Source organism: Rattus rattus, chromosome 1 (genome assembly GCF_011064425.1).
Source record: "Rattus rattus isolate New Zealand chromosome 1, Rrattus_CSIRO_v1, whole genome shotgun sequence".
Classification (NCBI taxonomy): Eukaryota; Metazoa; Chordata; class Mammalia; order Rodentia; family Muridae; genus Rattus; species Rattus rattus.
In genome coordinates, this window is record NC_046154.1 from 79,082,393 (window position 1) to 79,099,380 (window position 16,988).

At 34.5% G+C, this 16,988-nt stretch overlaps 1 protein-coding gene across 6 annotated transcripts in view; it reads right to left on the bottom strand.

Annotated features, from left to right (window-relative positions):
* Kdm4c (lysine demethylase 4C) overlaps window positions 1-16,988 on the bottom strand; it is a 181,863-nt gene that overhangs the window by 82,890 nt on the left and 81,985 nt on the right. For 4 of the 6 annotated variants that reach the window (XM_032902651.1, XM_032902645.1, XM_032902657.1 and 1 more), the window contains 2 exons: window positions 3,637-3,830; window positions 349-581 (listed from right to left, as the gene is read on the bottom strand). In XM_032902651.1, the coding sequence (XP_032758542.1) occupies window positions 349-581; window positions 3,637-3,830 (427 nt within the window). Of the gene's footprint in view, window positions 1-348; window positions 582-3,636; window positions 3,831-15,679; window positions 15,788-16,988 lie in introns of those variants that run through there. The other 2 variants (XM_032902661.1, XR_004387957.1) reach the window with 2 other exon arrangements.

A 16,988-nucleotide genomic window follows, 5' to 3' on the forward strand; every position in this document is an offset into this window, starting at 1 on the left:
TTTTCTTCTTAAAATGAAGTCTGAAGGAAGGAATATGAAAACAATTGACTTTAACTTGTTTTCTTCTTGTAAACTATAAGCTGAATTTCAGTAAAACCTTCTGCATTTAGATATCTTCATTTTTAATAAAACCGTAAGTATTCTACTGGATGTTTATTTTAGAATACTATTACACATAAGAGCCCTATATCTTATTGTATAGCATTCACTTTTCATCACAGTTGACTCATACTGTCAGTTTACATAGCTATGGAAAGCTAAACGGTAAGATATCTTGGTATAAAGTCATAGGGCATCAGATTACTGGCTTCCCTAGCACATGTGTAACATCATCAGCTGTTTTCTTACCTGAGAGCTTGGTGTCATTCGTTAAGCTTTGATCTACTTGTATCCTAGTATCAGAAGCTTCTTTTTCTGAAGATGCTCCTATGCTCCCCAGCTTGAATTTTTCTGGCTTTTCTGTGACCTTGAGGTGCCGAGGGCACACAGCATGGCTTGAGACCTCTTCCCCAATGAATTCAGCAAATTCCTCATCTTCCTCAGCTTTAGGCCTTTTAGAAAGTGACTTATTGCCCTGCAAACTGTTTAAAAGTAGGATGTTGGTTAGAACAAAAAGCTCAAAATAAGTAATATACAGCAATGCAAATGCTACTGTTATGTGGTTATATCAAGAAAAGCTTAGTTCTTTAACTTTTATAATAAAGTCTGAAGTTGAAACCATAATGGATTTAAGTTAATTTTCAATCAACTTAATAACAACTGAATTTTCATATTATAAGTACGTGATATGATAACACTATAAGATCAAGTAAGATAGAGATATGCGTTAAACAGAGTAAATCAGAACATATACATACCAGCAGTGGGTGCTGCCCATGCCAATAAGAACATTGATGACATAGGTAATACCTACATTTCACAACATATATACACACATATATCCCAAGGTAGCTGGCATACCTCAGAGATTTCTCAAACATACTGAAAGATGGTATTATTAAAAGGTCATCACCAATCACTTTAAGCCACCAACTATAAAAACCAAATACACTTGTGAACATTAGCACTAATAAGAAATGAGAAAAGCACTTTGATTAAACTGTGGCAATCTGGTTATCACAGACACATGTTGTTCACATTCCTTCTATGCTTCACCTAACAGTTACCTAACAGCAGGCAGGTAGGTCTGGCTTGCTATAGAAGAGACTGGTTGGCCTCCCTGCCCCCGCCCCCCCCCCCCCCCCCCACTCTCTGTTCCTTTTCCGACTCTGCCTCCCTTCTCCCTCTCTACCCTGCCCCTCCCCACTTTCTATCCAAGTTTGCCTGGCAAGCTTCTTTTCTTTCTACCCCCCTCCCTGATTCCCCTCTCTTTTTCTGCCTCTATTCCCTTCTCAATCCCTTTCCCATGCCCCCAAATAAAGGTTATTCTATACTACACCTAGCTGGTACCTGGGGGGGTGGGGAGTACCTCAGCGTGGGCCCACTGAAATACCCCGCCCACCACACCATACCTTGCTCTATAAAACATATCCTTGGCTTTATAAAACACATGACATATACTCTATCAAGTTAAAATCATTGGGGACTTCAGCAGTTACATCACCTCATGAAGGTTTCTCAGATGTCAGACTGGTGTGTTTCCTGAATGACTCCAGAGGTGTTGATTTACTAAATAGTCAATCTCTAAATGTATTTAGTTACTTACACATTTTATTGAGACAAAACTTACACACATACAAGTACACAAACCATGAATAACCATTTTCCCCACACTAAGCACTACTGTAGTTTTTAAACATAAGATAATATTTTATATGTACTGTTACTTTGCTTGCATGTATTTCTGTGAACTATATGCATAAAAAGCCAGAAAAGCATGTCACATCCTGTGTAATAGGAGTTATAGATGGTTGTTAGCTGTGCCACGTATGCAGGGAACTTGAGTCATCTGGTCAGTCAATGGTTTTAAGATGGCTCTCCTGCTCCATTGTGAGACTTTTATATTCATACTGTCTAATGTTAAAAACATTGCCTATGATCAATAGAATTTTTATAAACACTACTTTGAAAATCCTTGTTGTACACTACAGCTGAAACATTATCATTCTTAGATTAGCTACTGATTAATCCTGTTGTATGACAAACATGACAGTTATATATACTATATGTAACATATAACACATATATAGACGATATATGTATATAGGTAATACATGTATATATAATATATAAAACACATATATTTTATAAGCCATTATACGCATACATATATATAAATATATACATACATACATATATATGTATGTATGTATGTTAGCCACACACACACACACACACACACACACACACACAAACACGTAAGATGGAGACATTTTTCCCAACACTAGGAAAGCAAAAACAAGTAGGTCTCTCTGAGTTACAGGTCAGCCTGGACCATATAATGAGTTACAGGATAGCAATGGCATAGTGGAATACCTATCTTTTTAAAAAAGGGAGGGTAAGAAGGGGGGAAGAAACTATGTAATATTCCATGTTTTGAAATTTCACCTGCTCACAACCAGTCTAAACAACAAAAAATAAATTCAAGTGGTAGGAAGCACAAATTGAGCATTAATTTCTGAAAAAATTTTAAAATTATACTATTATTACAGAAAAGACAGAAGTGCCATAGGTCTAAATGTAAGAAATCAAAAATTATGCTACAGGAAATAATTTAATTTAATAAAAATGACTCACATATATGGTCACTTAATTGTTAATATAACAGTCTGATTTTGAAAGCGGTATATGCTATTTTACATTATACGCAATAAATACACATGCAAGAGTTCACATAAAATGTTAAGACGGATGGTCCTTGGATAGTGAGCTTAGAGGTGATTTGAATTCCTTGAAAACTTTTTCCTAAATTATAAAATTTCCACAGTTCTCAAATATCACTTTTATAACTGAAAGAATAAAAAGCAATATGGAAAAGAAAACTTAAATAAAAATTCCAGCTTTACGAGCTATTATGCCAGCCTAAGGATCTGAGTCGCAGATGCAGTCTATTCAAAGGATGTTAAAGGCAGAGATGCCCAGAGAAAGAACAAAACTTTTGACAAAGTCAAAAAAGCTTTGGATCAGAGGTGAAGTTTAAAAAGACTACAAGGTACAGAACACTTTCTCCTTGAATCTTAGAAAAGAATAAAACCAATAGAATAAAATGCCTCAGCATAAGTATCTACATGAGAAAAAAAAATTGAAAGAAATTATTATGAAAATGTTTGAAAATAGTAACATATATAAAAGTTGGAAATCAAGTTACTAAAGTTCTTTGAAATATAGTGACCATTTCAACAAGAAATACTTCTTTAAAATAAATTAATGAGAAAATTCTAAAATGTTCTATGTTGTTCTACTCACTGTGTCCATCAATTTCAGGAAAACTCTAAACATATCTGACTACCTGTTCCTAAATTCTAATACATCATCAACTCAAAAGCTAAACAAACATACCTAAAAATTTCAGTAATATACTATGTAAAGGTATGAGTAACGGGAACAAAAATAAAGGAACAGTCCTTGAGAACGTTTGATTCCATGATCCATATCATATACATCCATACAACAGGCAGGATGTGATGGGGTTCTTACCTCTTGGGAGCTTTTCTTAACTTTTTCCTCCTCTGTAGCCATGTTTTTACTTCTGGAGTAGATTCTGGGGTTGGCTTTGTATGGTCAATAGTATATATATCCTTTCCTTGTTTCCAAATCTGGTATCTATCTGGCTGAAATTTCTTCACAAAGATATCCATTGATATCTTCACCATGTCATTCCTACACGTGCACTGGAATGCAATGAACAGTTGGAATAAAACAATGAAATATTTTGCTAATTTAATTATATAACACAGGTAGAAGATGAATGTTTAATTAAAGTTTATATGAGGATAATGTTTAGTTCTAGAAAAAGAAAACTCAAAGCACACTTAGAAATGAGAAACTAAATATTTTTAAAAATATTCTGTACATTTATATGAACTGCATACCAAAAATAAGTACAGCATGCAGTGTTTGTATGAAATGATCACTATCCCAGATATGCAACAAAATTCCAAAGTATCAATACTATATAAAATGTTTGTGCCAATTTAGGCATGTTCCAAACATCACCATAGCTTGGTACACAGGGAAAGAATATTGATAGAAGAGGTCTAACAAATGTTGTTTAACTCACTGGATGGATGAAATAGTTCTCATGGTAGTTTGTTATATGTGAACCTTTGTAACTTTTCTTCCTGGTACTTATACAAAAATCTGTATGAAAGGAGTAAACCACGACCCAACCATGTTATAGCTCACCCCATAGGAGATGTGACTGTTTGAGCGTCCATGTATTCCTGAGATGATTTACCAGAGTTGGCTACTCTTACTAGAAGCTCTTTCACATAGAGGTACCATTTTTGTGTTTGAACAAGAGCAGTGAACTCTTTGCAGATCATTGCATTAAGGCATTTTATTGCAGCTCTGCAAAGTTATACAGAATGTCAACAGATGTGATTAGAATAATTTAACTGGTTGATATGGCTGTGTACTTGCTTTTACGCCTGAAAACCTGAGTTCTATTTTAGGAACTCAGATGGCACAAGAGAGAATTGACTCTACAAGTTGCACTCTGAACTCCATGTACATATTGTGATGCACATGTGTCAATATGCAGGCTTGTACATGCACACAGTATTAAATCTAAAACTTACATTTAATTATATTTGTTTTTATTAACAAACTCTTGTAGCTGGAGAAATGGCTGGCATTTAAAAGAATGTGCTCTTGCAATAGGATCCAGGTTTGATTTCCAGCCTTCAATTGGTGGCTTTTAAACATTCATAGGTCCAGTTCCAGGAGATCTAACATCTCTTCTAACCTCTCCATGTACAGGGCACATAGGAAGTGCACACACATATGTATAGACAAAGCACTCATCCACATAAAATAAATGAACCCTTACAAAGCTTCCAAAAATTGTGAACAAATGAAGTCTATTCTACATTACATCAAACATAACATTAAAATATCAAACATACAAACTGAGGAACTGAACTCAAGCGAGCTGCAGCCACAATGGAAGTAACTGTGATGGAGACAATTCCAAGTTTGTCCTGTTGGGATCAATACCCTGAGTTCAAATATAAACAGTACCAGGTGCTAAAGAAAAACACTTCATGAAAGACCACAATCCCAGCAATAAGACTCTGAAAGCCCTGACTGACAAACTCAAACTGACAGAAAAGGACATTAAGATTTGATGCTCAAGCAGTTGCCCAACGCCTAAAGATCAAAGCTGAAGTCTATGTATAAGTTAAGGAACCAATAGTTGGTGTAGCGCTATGTGCTAAAGTTAGCCACAACATTTAGTTTACTGAAGCTCTTGTATAAGAATTGCAAAAATGTACAACTATCACTGATTACAAAGAAGAACAAACAGGCAGCACCCCAAGGAGTCCTCCCAAAATAACCCTGGGCTCCCCTGAAGCTTTGGAAGCCTTGAGGCTTGCACCCTCTCCTGGGTACCAAAGCAGAGATGGGATGTCACAGGATCTCTGACTGGAGCACAGGTTCTTTTTGTGAACGGTTTTCCACTTCCTTGTTGAGAAAGGAGGGTGTTAGATTTTTATGTTAGATTTTTATGTCTATTGATAGTACACTAATAATAAAGCTTGTTATTCATAAAATGAAAGAAAAAAGAACCAAATATACCTGAGAGAAAGGTAAAAGATTAAGTGGATTGAGAATTTCAAATGAACTTATTTTGAATCTAGAAGACTGTTTCCCATGAATACACAGTGATCAGTCATACCTTATAAGCTTCCTATAAAAACTTCACACAGTTTAATTAGGTTGAACTCAACAGTCTTTGCATCAATCGGTTTCAATGATTTAGCTACAATAATTTAATAATTCCTTACAAACCTGCCACAGAACATCTGATTAAAAATTGTTGGCTCAATTATCACATGTATATGAATTAACTCCAAGTTTAATTTCCACTTTCAAATTACCCTTTAATAGAGCTCAAAATTTTTGTTTTGTATTTCGGGAAGTAAGCTATAGACAAGTAACCCATATGATGAGAAACTCCCAATCTTGGAAACCCCTGTCACCAAGGTGATATTGCTATGATAGATGTGAGCTACTATACGTGGCTAGAGTTCTAATATTAATAGAGATACCGACAAGATTTCATGCAACTTTTATGTCAGGTTAAACAAACTTCATAAACTACAAATAGGAACTCTATAGCTATGAATAGTACTATGATGCTTCATAATTTCATACACCCGCAATTCCTCAAGCCTTGCACACTAAGTATGATATGATCTGTCCTTAAACCTGCCAGTAAAAATCCACTACATCTGTTACTCCTGGCAACACTGTTCCAGTTTCAAACAGACCTTGGATTTTGGCAAAATAAAAATAAAGAACTTCTCTACTTATACCTTTTCTTAACAATCTACTCTCACAGAAGTTACTTTAACTTTTCTCAAATATGATCTTAAATTTTCAGCACAGTTTTAATAAAGTGTGGTTCTTCATGCCTGACAGTCAGCACTTCTAATATATGACTCCAACATGGAGACTCTCATATTTCCTTATCACAGAGAGCACCGTGAGTAACTGTCTTCAATTCATTGGAACTGGAACTCCCGAAAACTGAAACTTACTCATTCCATGAATCTCTCCTACCAGAATGGCTTCCTGATTAGTCAGATGCTGTGCAAAGAAAATTCTACTCTAAAGCTGATTAACGTTTTCCTTTGACAATTTCACACAAGTGTATGTGTTCTAATGACTTGTACAGTCAGCCTCTTTCATCTCCCTGGACAAATCCATCTTAACAATAAGGGTAAGTTGTATCAACTACTCCTCAGAATAAAATCCAATTTTGTATCAACAACTCTAGTATTTAGTTATACAGATTGAGAGCTCAAAGTTATTTTCCAGTAATTATATTAAGGTAGGAATAAAAATTATCAAGGTCCTTAGAAATATATACATATTTTGATTTATTATTCAATCTCTCAAGGAGAAGAAAATAAATAAATAAAAGCGTGAACTCGTAAACACTTTTTAATTTCCATGCAGCATAAGGACATTGGAAATAGCAACAATGACATATTCTCTTTTAATAAGCTTAGATCTAAGGAGGATGAGTGAGACAATCCTAGGAAAGATAGATGAATAAGACGTAGACACAAATTTCTTTTGTAAAAAAAAAAAAAAAAAAAACAAACAAAAAAAAAAAAACCCAAAAACCTGTGTAAGGAAGCAAAGAGAGCCTTTTGGTGAGTGTTCATTTGTTAGTTCCAATGGTGCAGAGAAACCTCCTGTGTTTATATTTGGCTTCTATACTTTGAATGACGTTTCAAATCTCTATATGATTCATCAGCATGCAAGCCACAGTAGAATATGAATGTATTCAGAGACTGGGCAAATATCATAGTTACATAAGCTCTTAAAATAGATTAGACATATAAAATCAAACTAGCTACCTCAACAGAAGCCGAAACACACATGGCCGCCAAGTGTTTGCTGATTTAATGACCAAGAACAACACAAAATGTTATTAAATATTTTGAAAACAGGACACACCAAACAAAACAATATCCTCCTAGAATGGCAGGAACACAATTAAAAAAAACAAAAAACAAAAAAAAAAAAAACAGAAACCCTTGTGATACATCCATCAACAAAGAGAGCTGAGCCAATAAAACAGGAGCAGGCTATTAGAGTTGCCCTAAAGAGCTGTTATCCCCAAGGTATAAAATAATGTACTCATTCCTTCAAATTTATTGTTAAATCAAGCAAACAACCTGATTAGGTTAAATTATCTTCAAAAATGCAATATAACAAGTTCTACTTAACATATTATGTGTTGGAATAGGAAACAACAAAGAGATAATGCAGCAGATCAGTTCACTGAACAACTAAACCTTGATGCCACACTGCAAGGTAACTGAAAGACAAAACCTCATCTTCAGCAGTGATTAGCAATGTAACCATGAACAACTTACAGAGCCACTCTGTGCCTCAGTTCCTCAATCTGAAAAACAGGGACAAATGTGATGAATGCCATCTAGGAGCTGATCTAAGGAGTAAATGTTTTGTTCTAGTAAAATGCTACAATAAATGTGATGCAACTGCCCACTAAAAGCAAAAACAGAATGTGCCTTATGGGACCAAAGAACACAGAACACAGAAGTGATTCTGCCTTACTGAGCAGCTTTAGGGCACTGATGAGATAATAATAGCCAGACTGCCTTGTCTAGCAACTCATGTTGAGATCAAGGAGAATAGCAGTCATGAAAAATCAAAAAGAAACAGCAATTCTGGAACTTTGTGACACTGGAATGTAGTACTGCGAGGTCTAAGTCAGCATTAGTGTGAGAGTTCAGTGAAACGTTCCTCCTTATCTTTCTACCCTGAGCGACTGGAATAGTGGGCTCAGGAGAAGTTGTCATAAAAGGGAAATGTCCATATAGAAAATTATGTGGCCCAGGTGTCAAAAAACAAGACTTAGGAAGAGAACAGTATCAATCTCTTAGAATCTAACATATAAAAACATCTTTCACAACTGCTTAGGGACAATAGCCCGTTTTCATCACAAGAGTTTGTTATATGACCAAAGTGTGTATGATAATTTCCACTTGCATCTCAATACTAAAGAGTAGTTTTCAAAAACACAGTGGGTATCTTCAGTTCATTTACATGTAATTTCAACAACAAGCATGTGGTAATAAAGAGAGGATAATGTCTAAATTCAAACAATATTTCAAAACTTCAAGTCAGGAACTTGCTGGCAATTAAGATCTTCCTAATGTGTAGGACATGCTCAGTTCCTTCTCTAGAACAAGATAAAATAGATGCAGTGGTACATATCTATAGCCCAGAATTTAGGAGGTGGATTCGGGACCATCAGAAGGTCAAGGTCATTCTTGACCATAAGACAACCGAATGGAACAACATATTTTTTAGGTATTCATGTGGTGTGTTTGTAAACATACTTTGCTTATAAACTGTGAAGTATCTTTCACAGTGATTATAAATATAACAAATGACTCATACAATAAAACAAACAAAATAATACAATACATTAATATTTATCCATATGTAATCCAATTGAAAAAAAAATCCAGTTTAAAAAAATAAAAGACTGGGGTTGGGGATTTAGCTCAATGGTAGAGCGCTTGCCTAGGAAGCGCAAGGCCCTGGGTTCGGTCCCCAGCTCCGAAAAAAAGAACCAAAAAAATAAAATAAAATAAATAAAATAAAAGGCTGACTTAAATAGTCTGACTATATAATGCAATAAAAAGCACATCCCACCATAATATTGTTCTTATTATTAGCTAATCACATATAAATTATATTAGATCAATATAAAAAAGGGTTTTCTGCTTTGTATATAATATAGGAAATTTGGCTTTTAGACTATAATATCTAAACTAGGGAAGGAAAGAACTAAATATCAATTTTTAAATGCCATGTGCACAACAAAGTTGCCAATAACTGCATCTAAGAACCAAATGCTTTATTAAGTTGTGCTTTGAAGACTACTTCACATATTAATCATAGTAAAATAGAGAAGATATTCTCTATTTCAGTCTTCTAAAAATCCTCTAAATAAAACTGTCACCACAAAAACAAAGCAAAAGTAAAATACATCTACAGGTTCAATTACACACAGCAACAACAACAAGAAAAAAAAAAAAAACCTAAAATAGTTATGGAAGCACAAAAAGCTAAATCAAACAATCCTGAGCAGAAAATAGAATGCTAAGTTATTACATTATCTGATCAAAGTACAATCCCACAGTAACAAAAAGCATTGCAAAAACTGAATACAGAGAAGCATAGGGATACACACCTGTGATCCCAGAATGTGGGAGACAGAGGCAAAAGGATCAACAACACTTAGAGGAAAGTCAGTGCTATAGAGTTGAGACTCTGTGGGGGGGGGGGATCGGGGAAAGAAGAGAACAGAAAAAAGATACATTTCAAACAGCCTTTAGTATTAGTTATCTCTCTCCAATTCCCTCCTTTACTCTTTTGCTCATAGCTTCCACCTCAATTTAATCCTTCCTGTTTCACCCCTGCCCCCAACACTATTCCCTTATAATATTATATTCTAGGTCCCCTTCCTCAATAGATTCCCTTACTCCACCATGACCTCTTACTAATTATCTAACTAACCTATATGCATATTCTAAATAAAACAAATGCATCTGAAGCTTAAATGCTAAAATCCTGATATGAGAGAAAATAACCAGTGTTTATCTTTCTGAGTCTGGTTTACAAATCTAAGGATGATTAGCTTCCTACAATAGATACATATACAAATGGAGTCATCATTTAATGGGAGAACAATGCGCAAACTAGGTATTATGCTCTATCAAATAAAGTCTCCACTACCAGGAATGGTACATTTATTACTGATATTAGCAACCCTTCACCTGAATCTGGGTTGATAATATCATCCTTTATTATCCTCAGTCTTCTTCTATACAATCAAATATGAGTTTAAACATAGAAAAGCATTAATTTGAAAAATTAAACCATGTGAGAATTTCATAAATGATAAATTAATAAAAGATCTGAGTACATAATGTAATAAAACCAGCAGAAAGCAAATTAAAGTTGTTCTTGCTTAAGAGAAACAAAAATAAACAAATCGTTTTGAATAAGCTCTAAGTTAGTATATTTTAATTCTATATATCACACTGAATTTTTCAACAAGAGTCTGTAGAAAGCAAAAACTTAGTCCATTTAGCAACAGTCTTTAACATTTTAGTGCACGCCAACCACTCACATTTTATATCCCTTGAGATGCAAAATTCTCTAATAATTTTTCTAAAGCAGGAAATCACCTAATGAAATTCAGAACAAATATATTAATGGTTTTAGGAAGAGCTAAGACTGGTACTGCTCTAAACTTTAGACTAAAATGCTTTTATTTCCAATGAGCAGTGTTTAGTGCAAAGATTCATAATCAAAGTAGTGAGGTGTAACTGTGAGTACTTGTCTTAAACTGAATACCACATCTCTGAAATCTACTCGGAAACTCAGCAAGCGCTGCGGAAGAGAGATGCAGAGACAGAGAGTAAATGTGGAAGGCCAGAACACCAACATAAATTCATTCAATGGCAGAATGGCTCATGAGATGTCAGAGGGGAAAATGAATCAGTCAACAACTTGGCTATAATAGGAAAGATTCTGGATTCTTTGGTACAAGTCCTGAGGCACTTGAATGAGGTTGGATTTAGCAGTATTAACTAAATAGGATAGCATTCAAACTATGGACATTCTGATACAAAGTGAGAGGTTGAAAGAAAAAAAAAAAAAACGGTAGAAGAGAAAGACTTAAAAAAATATTCCATTTCTCCAAGAAGTGAATGTGAATGAGTCTAAAGTTCTAAATCAGAAAGATAAGTAGGGACTGAAAAGAAAGGCCCACTGCTTCAGAGCACATTCTGTCTTCTCAGAGACCCTAGTTCAATCCCTACCATTCACGTCAGGGAGGTCACAACTGCCTTTAATTCCAGTTTCAGGAAATCTCAGGCCTCATGGGATATCCAAATGCTCAAGACAAAAATTCATGCGTGTGTATACACACACAAAATCACAAAATACGTCTTTAAAAATAGTTTTTTAAAGAGTCAAGTGTTGGTAGAGCACACCTTTAGTCACTGAAGAAGGCAGATGAATCTCTGATTGTGAGGCCAGCCTGGTCTACAGGTCAAGTTGCAGGAAAGCAAAGGCTACAAAGAGAAATCCTGCTTGAAACAGACAAAAGAAAAAAGAAAAAAGTAAACGAGAAAACACCAAAATTTGTTAAAGGAAATAAGTATTAAGGAGACACTGCACTGTGCAGTGGAAAAAATAGAAAAGATTCCCTGAGGATAGACCGCACTCAGAGACTTACAAGTTGTAAAAATACAAATTCACTAGAAAAGAGAGCTGGTATTAAACTGAAAATGAGAACGAGAGAGTTCCTGCTCCAAAGCAATCTTCTTGAATTGTTTTGCAACCTGTGATGTGACTGTGTACCAAGAAAGACTACAGTTCAAAATGGCAAAAGAACCTGGCATCAGAGATATTGTGGTATTAATCTTATAGGCTTGCAAAACACCAAGAGTGAGGGGATCAGAAAAGCTTATGACAAGGTCACAAAAGTCAACTGAGGCATAGTAATATGCTGATGGGTCAAATTTCCTTCCAGCTAGTAGAGACTGCCTGAGCATGAGAAAATAAAACTTATGCTTCAATAAAGTCTCCAAGATATTAGCAATGCCAAGACCATGAGATATTTAAAAGCTATAGTCATAGAGCAGAGCCAGGCCAACAGAGAGGATGTGTGTGCTGAGGGCTAAACCCCATGAGACAAGGCTGCTCAAAATTACCACAACCCATATGAAGATTTTATCATATGCCCCATGTAAAGTATAGCTATACACTTTGTTGTTTGCTTTTCCAGGTTTCTATTCTGTTTTGGTCTGATCTTTCCTTGTTACAAGCTTATCTCTGTCTTTCAGAATAAGAATGTTAATTCTATTCTATGGTATAACGAAAATATCTAAGTTTGTAATCTTATAGATGCTATTAAAAGACTACCTTGAGAACCAAAAGAGACTTAGAACTTGACTTTTTAACAGCATAAAGACTATGACAATTTTTATATGCATTAAGCACATTTGGCATTATGAGATGAATGAGAATTGAAGGTAAGAGGTAAGCAGTAGAATGTTAAGCCTGAAGATCATTCGTTTGGGGGGGAGGGTTAATCTAACAAGGAATGGTGTTTTGACAAATCGTATTTGTCAACTTTAACATTCTCAGAATCATCATGCCACTGAGTGTATCTGGTTCTTGTTCAAGGACTCTAGATGTAAAGTCCAGGAGTTAAAATTCTAACTTAGCTTTGTACTTGGTTCTGATTCACACATACTCCTTCAGGCTGCAGAAGAGTACCCATTCACATCAGAACAACAGAGCCTCCTCACTAATGCAGTCAATGTTTTGTGCAATTTTAAAAAACAGTATGTCAAAAATGTTCTAAAACCACTTATTAGTGATTAAACATCTCTATTCTAAAACTATCATTAACTATTTTTTGGATAAAGTAAACCAGATTCAATTTTTTTCTAACATGTTTGCAAGATATGTACAAAGGAAAAATATCCTGAAAGTTGAATGCAGAGGAAACTAGTACCTAGCATTTTAAAAGACTAGTTCCCTAAGCCTCTATGTGTTATACAGTTTGCTTTGTTAAACGAAATACCTATGACAAATTGTCAAAGCAAAACAAGTCACCACTAGGTGGAAACCTACATTTGTAGAAAATAAATATATGAACATTTGAATAATAATATCTGCAGTCAGGAAACAAATGAAAAAACTAGAAAGCAATTTGGTTAAGGAAAGAAACACTATAACTGAGGGAAAACTCTATACTCATCGCCCCTGAATTGATGAATTGCTTCCTGAAAAAAAAAAAAAAAGAGGGAAGTTGCTAAGACATAAGAAGTAAGCAAACTTACATGGTTCAGAAAATTATTACAAGGCTCACCCAAAAAAGTTACAAACGTGGTAACCAGGTAACCAAGGTGAGGAAATGCTCCTACTGCTCCAGTTGATGGCAAGTTACACAAGAAGGCTTAAGGATGAAGCCTTTATGAGTTGTGTCCCAATACTGGGATGAGTTGGGTGATACAGTTGCCTTTGAGTCACCCATACTCCTGTAGATAGCTCAAAGAAATGATTTCCTTGCTCTGTCCTAGTACCAGGATGGTGGCTCATACCTATAATTCCATCATTCAAGGGGTAAAAGTCTAGGTAAAACTCAAACCTGAGGATCACAAGCTCAGGATTAATCTCAACTACATAGGTAGTTCAAGGACAGCCTGGAATATATAAGCCCATGGCCCTAAATAAATAAATGAATACTTAATTTTAAAAAAAAGTAGAGGTCCATTTCAATAGTGACAGATTTCTAAGTCTTCACTAAATATATTCTCAGGTCAGAAAGACAAACCCCATTCACTAAATGAAAATTCACTAATTCAGAAAATAATAACAAGTTCTTGTACAGACTCAGTACCCTTCAATTCCTTCATGTAGAGGTCTGTCAGAAATTCTAGGAAATAAATAATTGGTATGTTAGAATCCTCAACATTAATCTTCTTGAAAATTAGACAGAAAACAATTACTAATCAAGTCTTACCCATGAATGTTCAGCAGAGATCTTCTATAGTTCATTCTGACTATTTTCACTGGCATTATATATAAATGACCAATTTCCATTCTAATTCTCAAAGAACTAAGTTAAACATGTCAAAATAATTTATTAAGATTCACACACAATTAGTTAGACCCTAACAGTAGGTGAATACAATGAATAGACCCAAGTGCAGGAGATGTCAAGTCTCTACAAGCCACTTGAAGGGGATATAGTTTACCCTTGAAAGTATAGCAGTGAGGATATAACGAGAATGTGCTTGCTTTGAAGAACCCATACTCTCTGTTACCTATTGTAAGGTCAGAGATGTTTTCAATTTTTATGTTACATTATTCTGTGAATATTTTGATCTAATATGCATTTACTGTATATTATGTACTAGCTTCTAAAACATAAGATTAAAAATAATACTTTAAAACATATTATTAAGTCAAAAGCAGCAGAGATAAAATTATTCAGAGAGTGATCAAGGGAAGACAGAAACAGCATTAATGAGCATAAAAGAAAACAAAATTAAAAAAATAGATTTCAGGTAACAAAATTACTATCATATATATACCTATATATGTATACACATATACACACACACACACACAAACATATATATAAAGAATTTTAGATCCATATACCTGTTAAATATCAGCAGATAAAAATGCTGCTCACCCAAACTGAAATACCTGAGTGTGATCCTAAGCCCATGGTAAAGAGTGAACCTATTTGCAAAAGTTACCCTGGCATGGTATAAACATATGCCATGAAAATCTTGAATGGGCAAACACAAATATAAATACATCACATGCTTTCTTACACATATATACATATGCACAAAAGCATACTTACATACATCACACACAGATACATAGTACACATGAACAAACGTACATATGCACACAAATATACACATGTGCACACACATACACAAAATCATGTACACATAAATATACATGTCCACAAACACTATGTTTTAAGAAATTAGGATAAAATTCTTCTTTGTAACTATGTTTAGAAAGAATATTTATTCGTTTTTTTTTAAATTTTGAACTGATTGTTGGCTCTTGCTAAGATATGTATTAAGTGCTTATCACCCATTTCTATTCAAAAATCTGTATTAGATTTAGTAAACTACATCAAGACTATGGGAATTAAGTATTACAGTATCTCATTTTTGTTTTCAAAGTGATGATTCCACAGTAGAATGAGTCACTACTACATAGTGTCTCTCTTTAGTCCTTTGGAACTAATGGTCCATCTAGCTCTTTTCTTAATCTTAACACTTTCTTGGAGAATATTATTGGTCTTTCTTTGTTATGCTAAAGAGATAATTCTAATTCATGTAAGAAATATTTGTTATAATTTATGTTTCCTGTACAACTTATTCATTAAATGAAAATTTCATTTATTACTTACCAAATGTTTGCATCATCAAATTGAACTGTTATCTTTTGTGAATTGGCTATAATTTATTTACAGATCTCTCGCAATCTGATCAAGGCTTTGATCCTTAGGAGTGGAGCACTGTATGAAAACAGCATATACAGATACAGACAATAAAGTAAAACAGTGTATTGGGGGGGAGGGGCGGACCTACAAGGTGAAAATGGCAGTGCATGCACTCCTGCCCCAGCTCTCAATTTCCCACAGTTGAGGAAGTTTATTTATTTTGAAGGGCTTCAGAAGGACTAACTAGATATTTATGTCCCATTTTGCCCCGTTTGTTTAAGGTAAAGTCTTAGTGTGACTAGATGTTACACCAACTTTGAAGTAAGGGTGTTGTTTTGGGTTCTCAAATAGGAAAGAAAGTAAGGAGCTTGGCTGGGGTCATGAAGTAGTTTAGTGATAAAGTGGTAAATTTGCCTTGGTTTAAATGCTGACATTGTCAAACCCTGTAGGTTGCATTTCCCATTTATCTTTGTAAATAACTGCATTGGTTACTTGGATACTAAATATGAACTTCACCAGCTACAACTGCATAACATAAAATATGCAATACTTTAAGAAACATAGATCTGGAGACTAGTGATGTAGCTTAATAGCAGACCACTAATCTGGCATGTCCAAGGTATGGGTTTGCGACCAACACCCAGAAGGAAAGGAAGGGAAAGGAGAGAACTGTTCAATGAGCCAATGCAAGACACTCTGGATTTTCTTTCCTTTACATACCGTAAGAAAAGATAAATATTATTAAACTAATATTTTACAACACAACAAAAAGTCGATGCCAAACATCTGCAAAACCTAGTTACTCATAGGTCTGAGGCAAAAGGATAACTTGAATTCATAAGTTCTGGGTCGTAGTTCATAATGCCTATTAGGACCCATAAAGAAAAAGACCAAGATGCCTAAGAAAGATTTAACTGTCCCAGCTAGAAAATGAAACAAATAAAATTAAAACATAGAAATTCACTTAAAAATGATACTGGAGTCTTTGAACAAAGACTGCCCTAGACTGAAGACTTTGATGGAAGAATGCTTAATTGACTTAATTTATTTTCATTAAAAAAAAAAGACTGAAATATAAAATAGAATGAATCCATACCCTGGCATGATAGTCTAGAAAATTTCCTATATGAAATCAATTCCAGATTAAAAGGAAAATAAATTTCTACCATATCTATTCACATTCAAATGCCTACAGATTCAAATATTAGAATAACTTTAAATTAGTAACCTAACAATTCTGAATCCTCTTAGAAAATATTTTCAAATCTATAGTTCA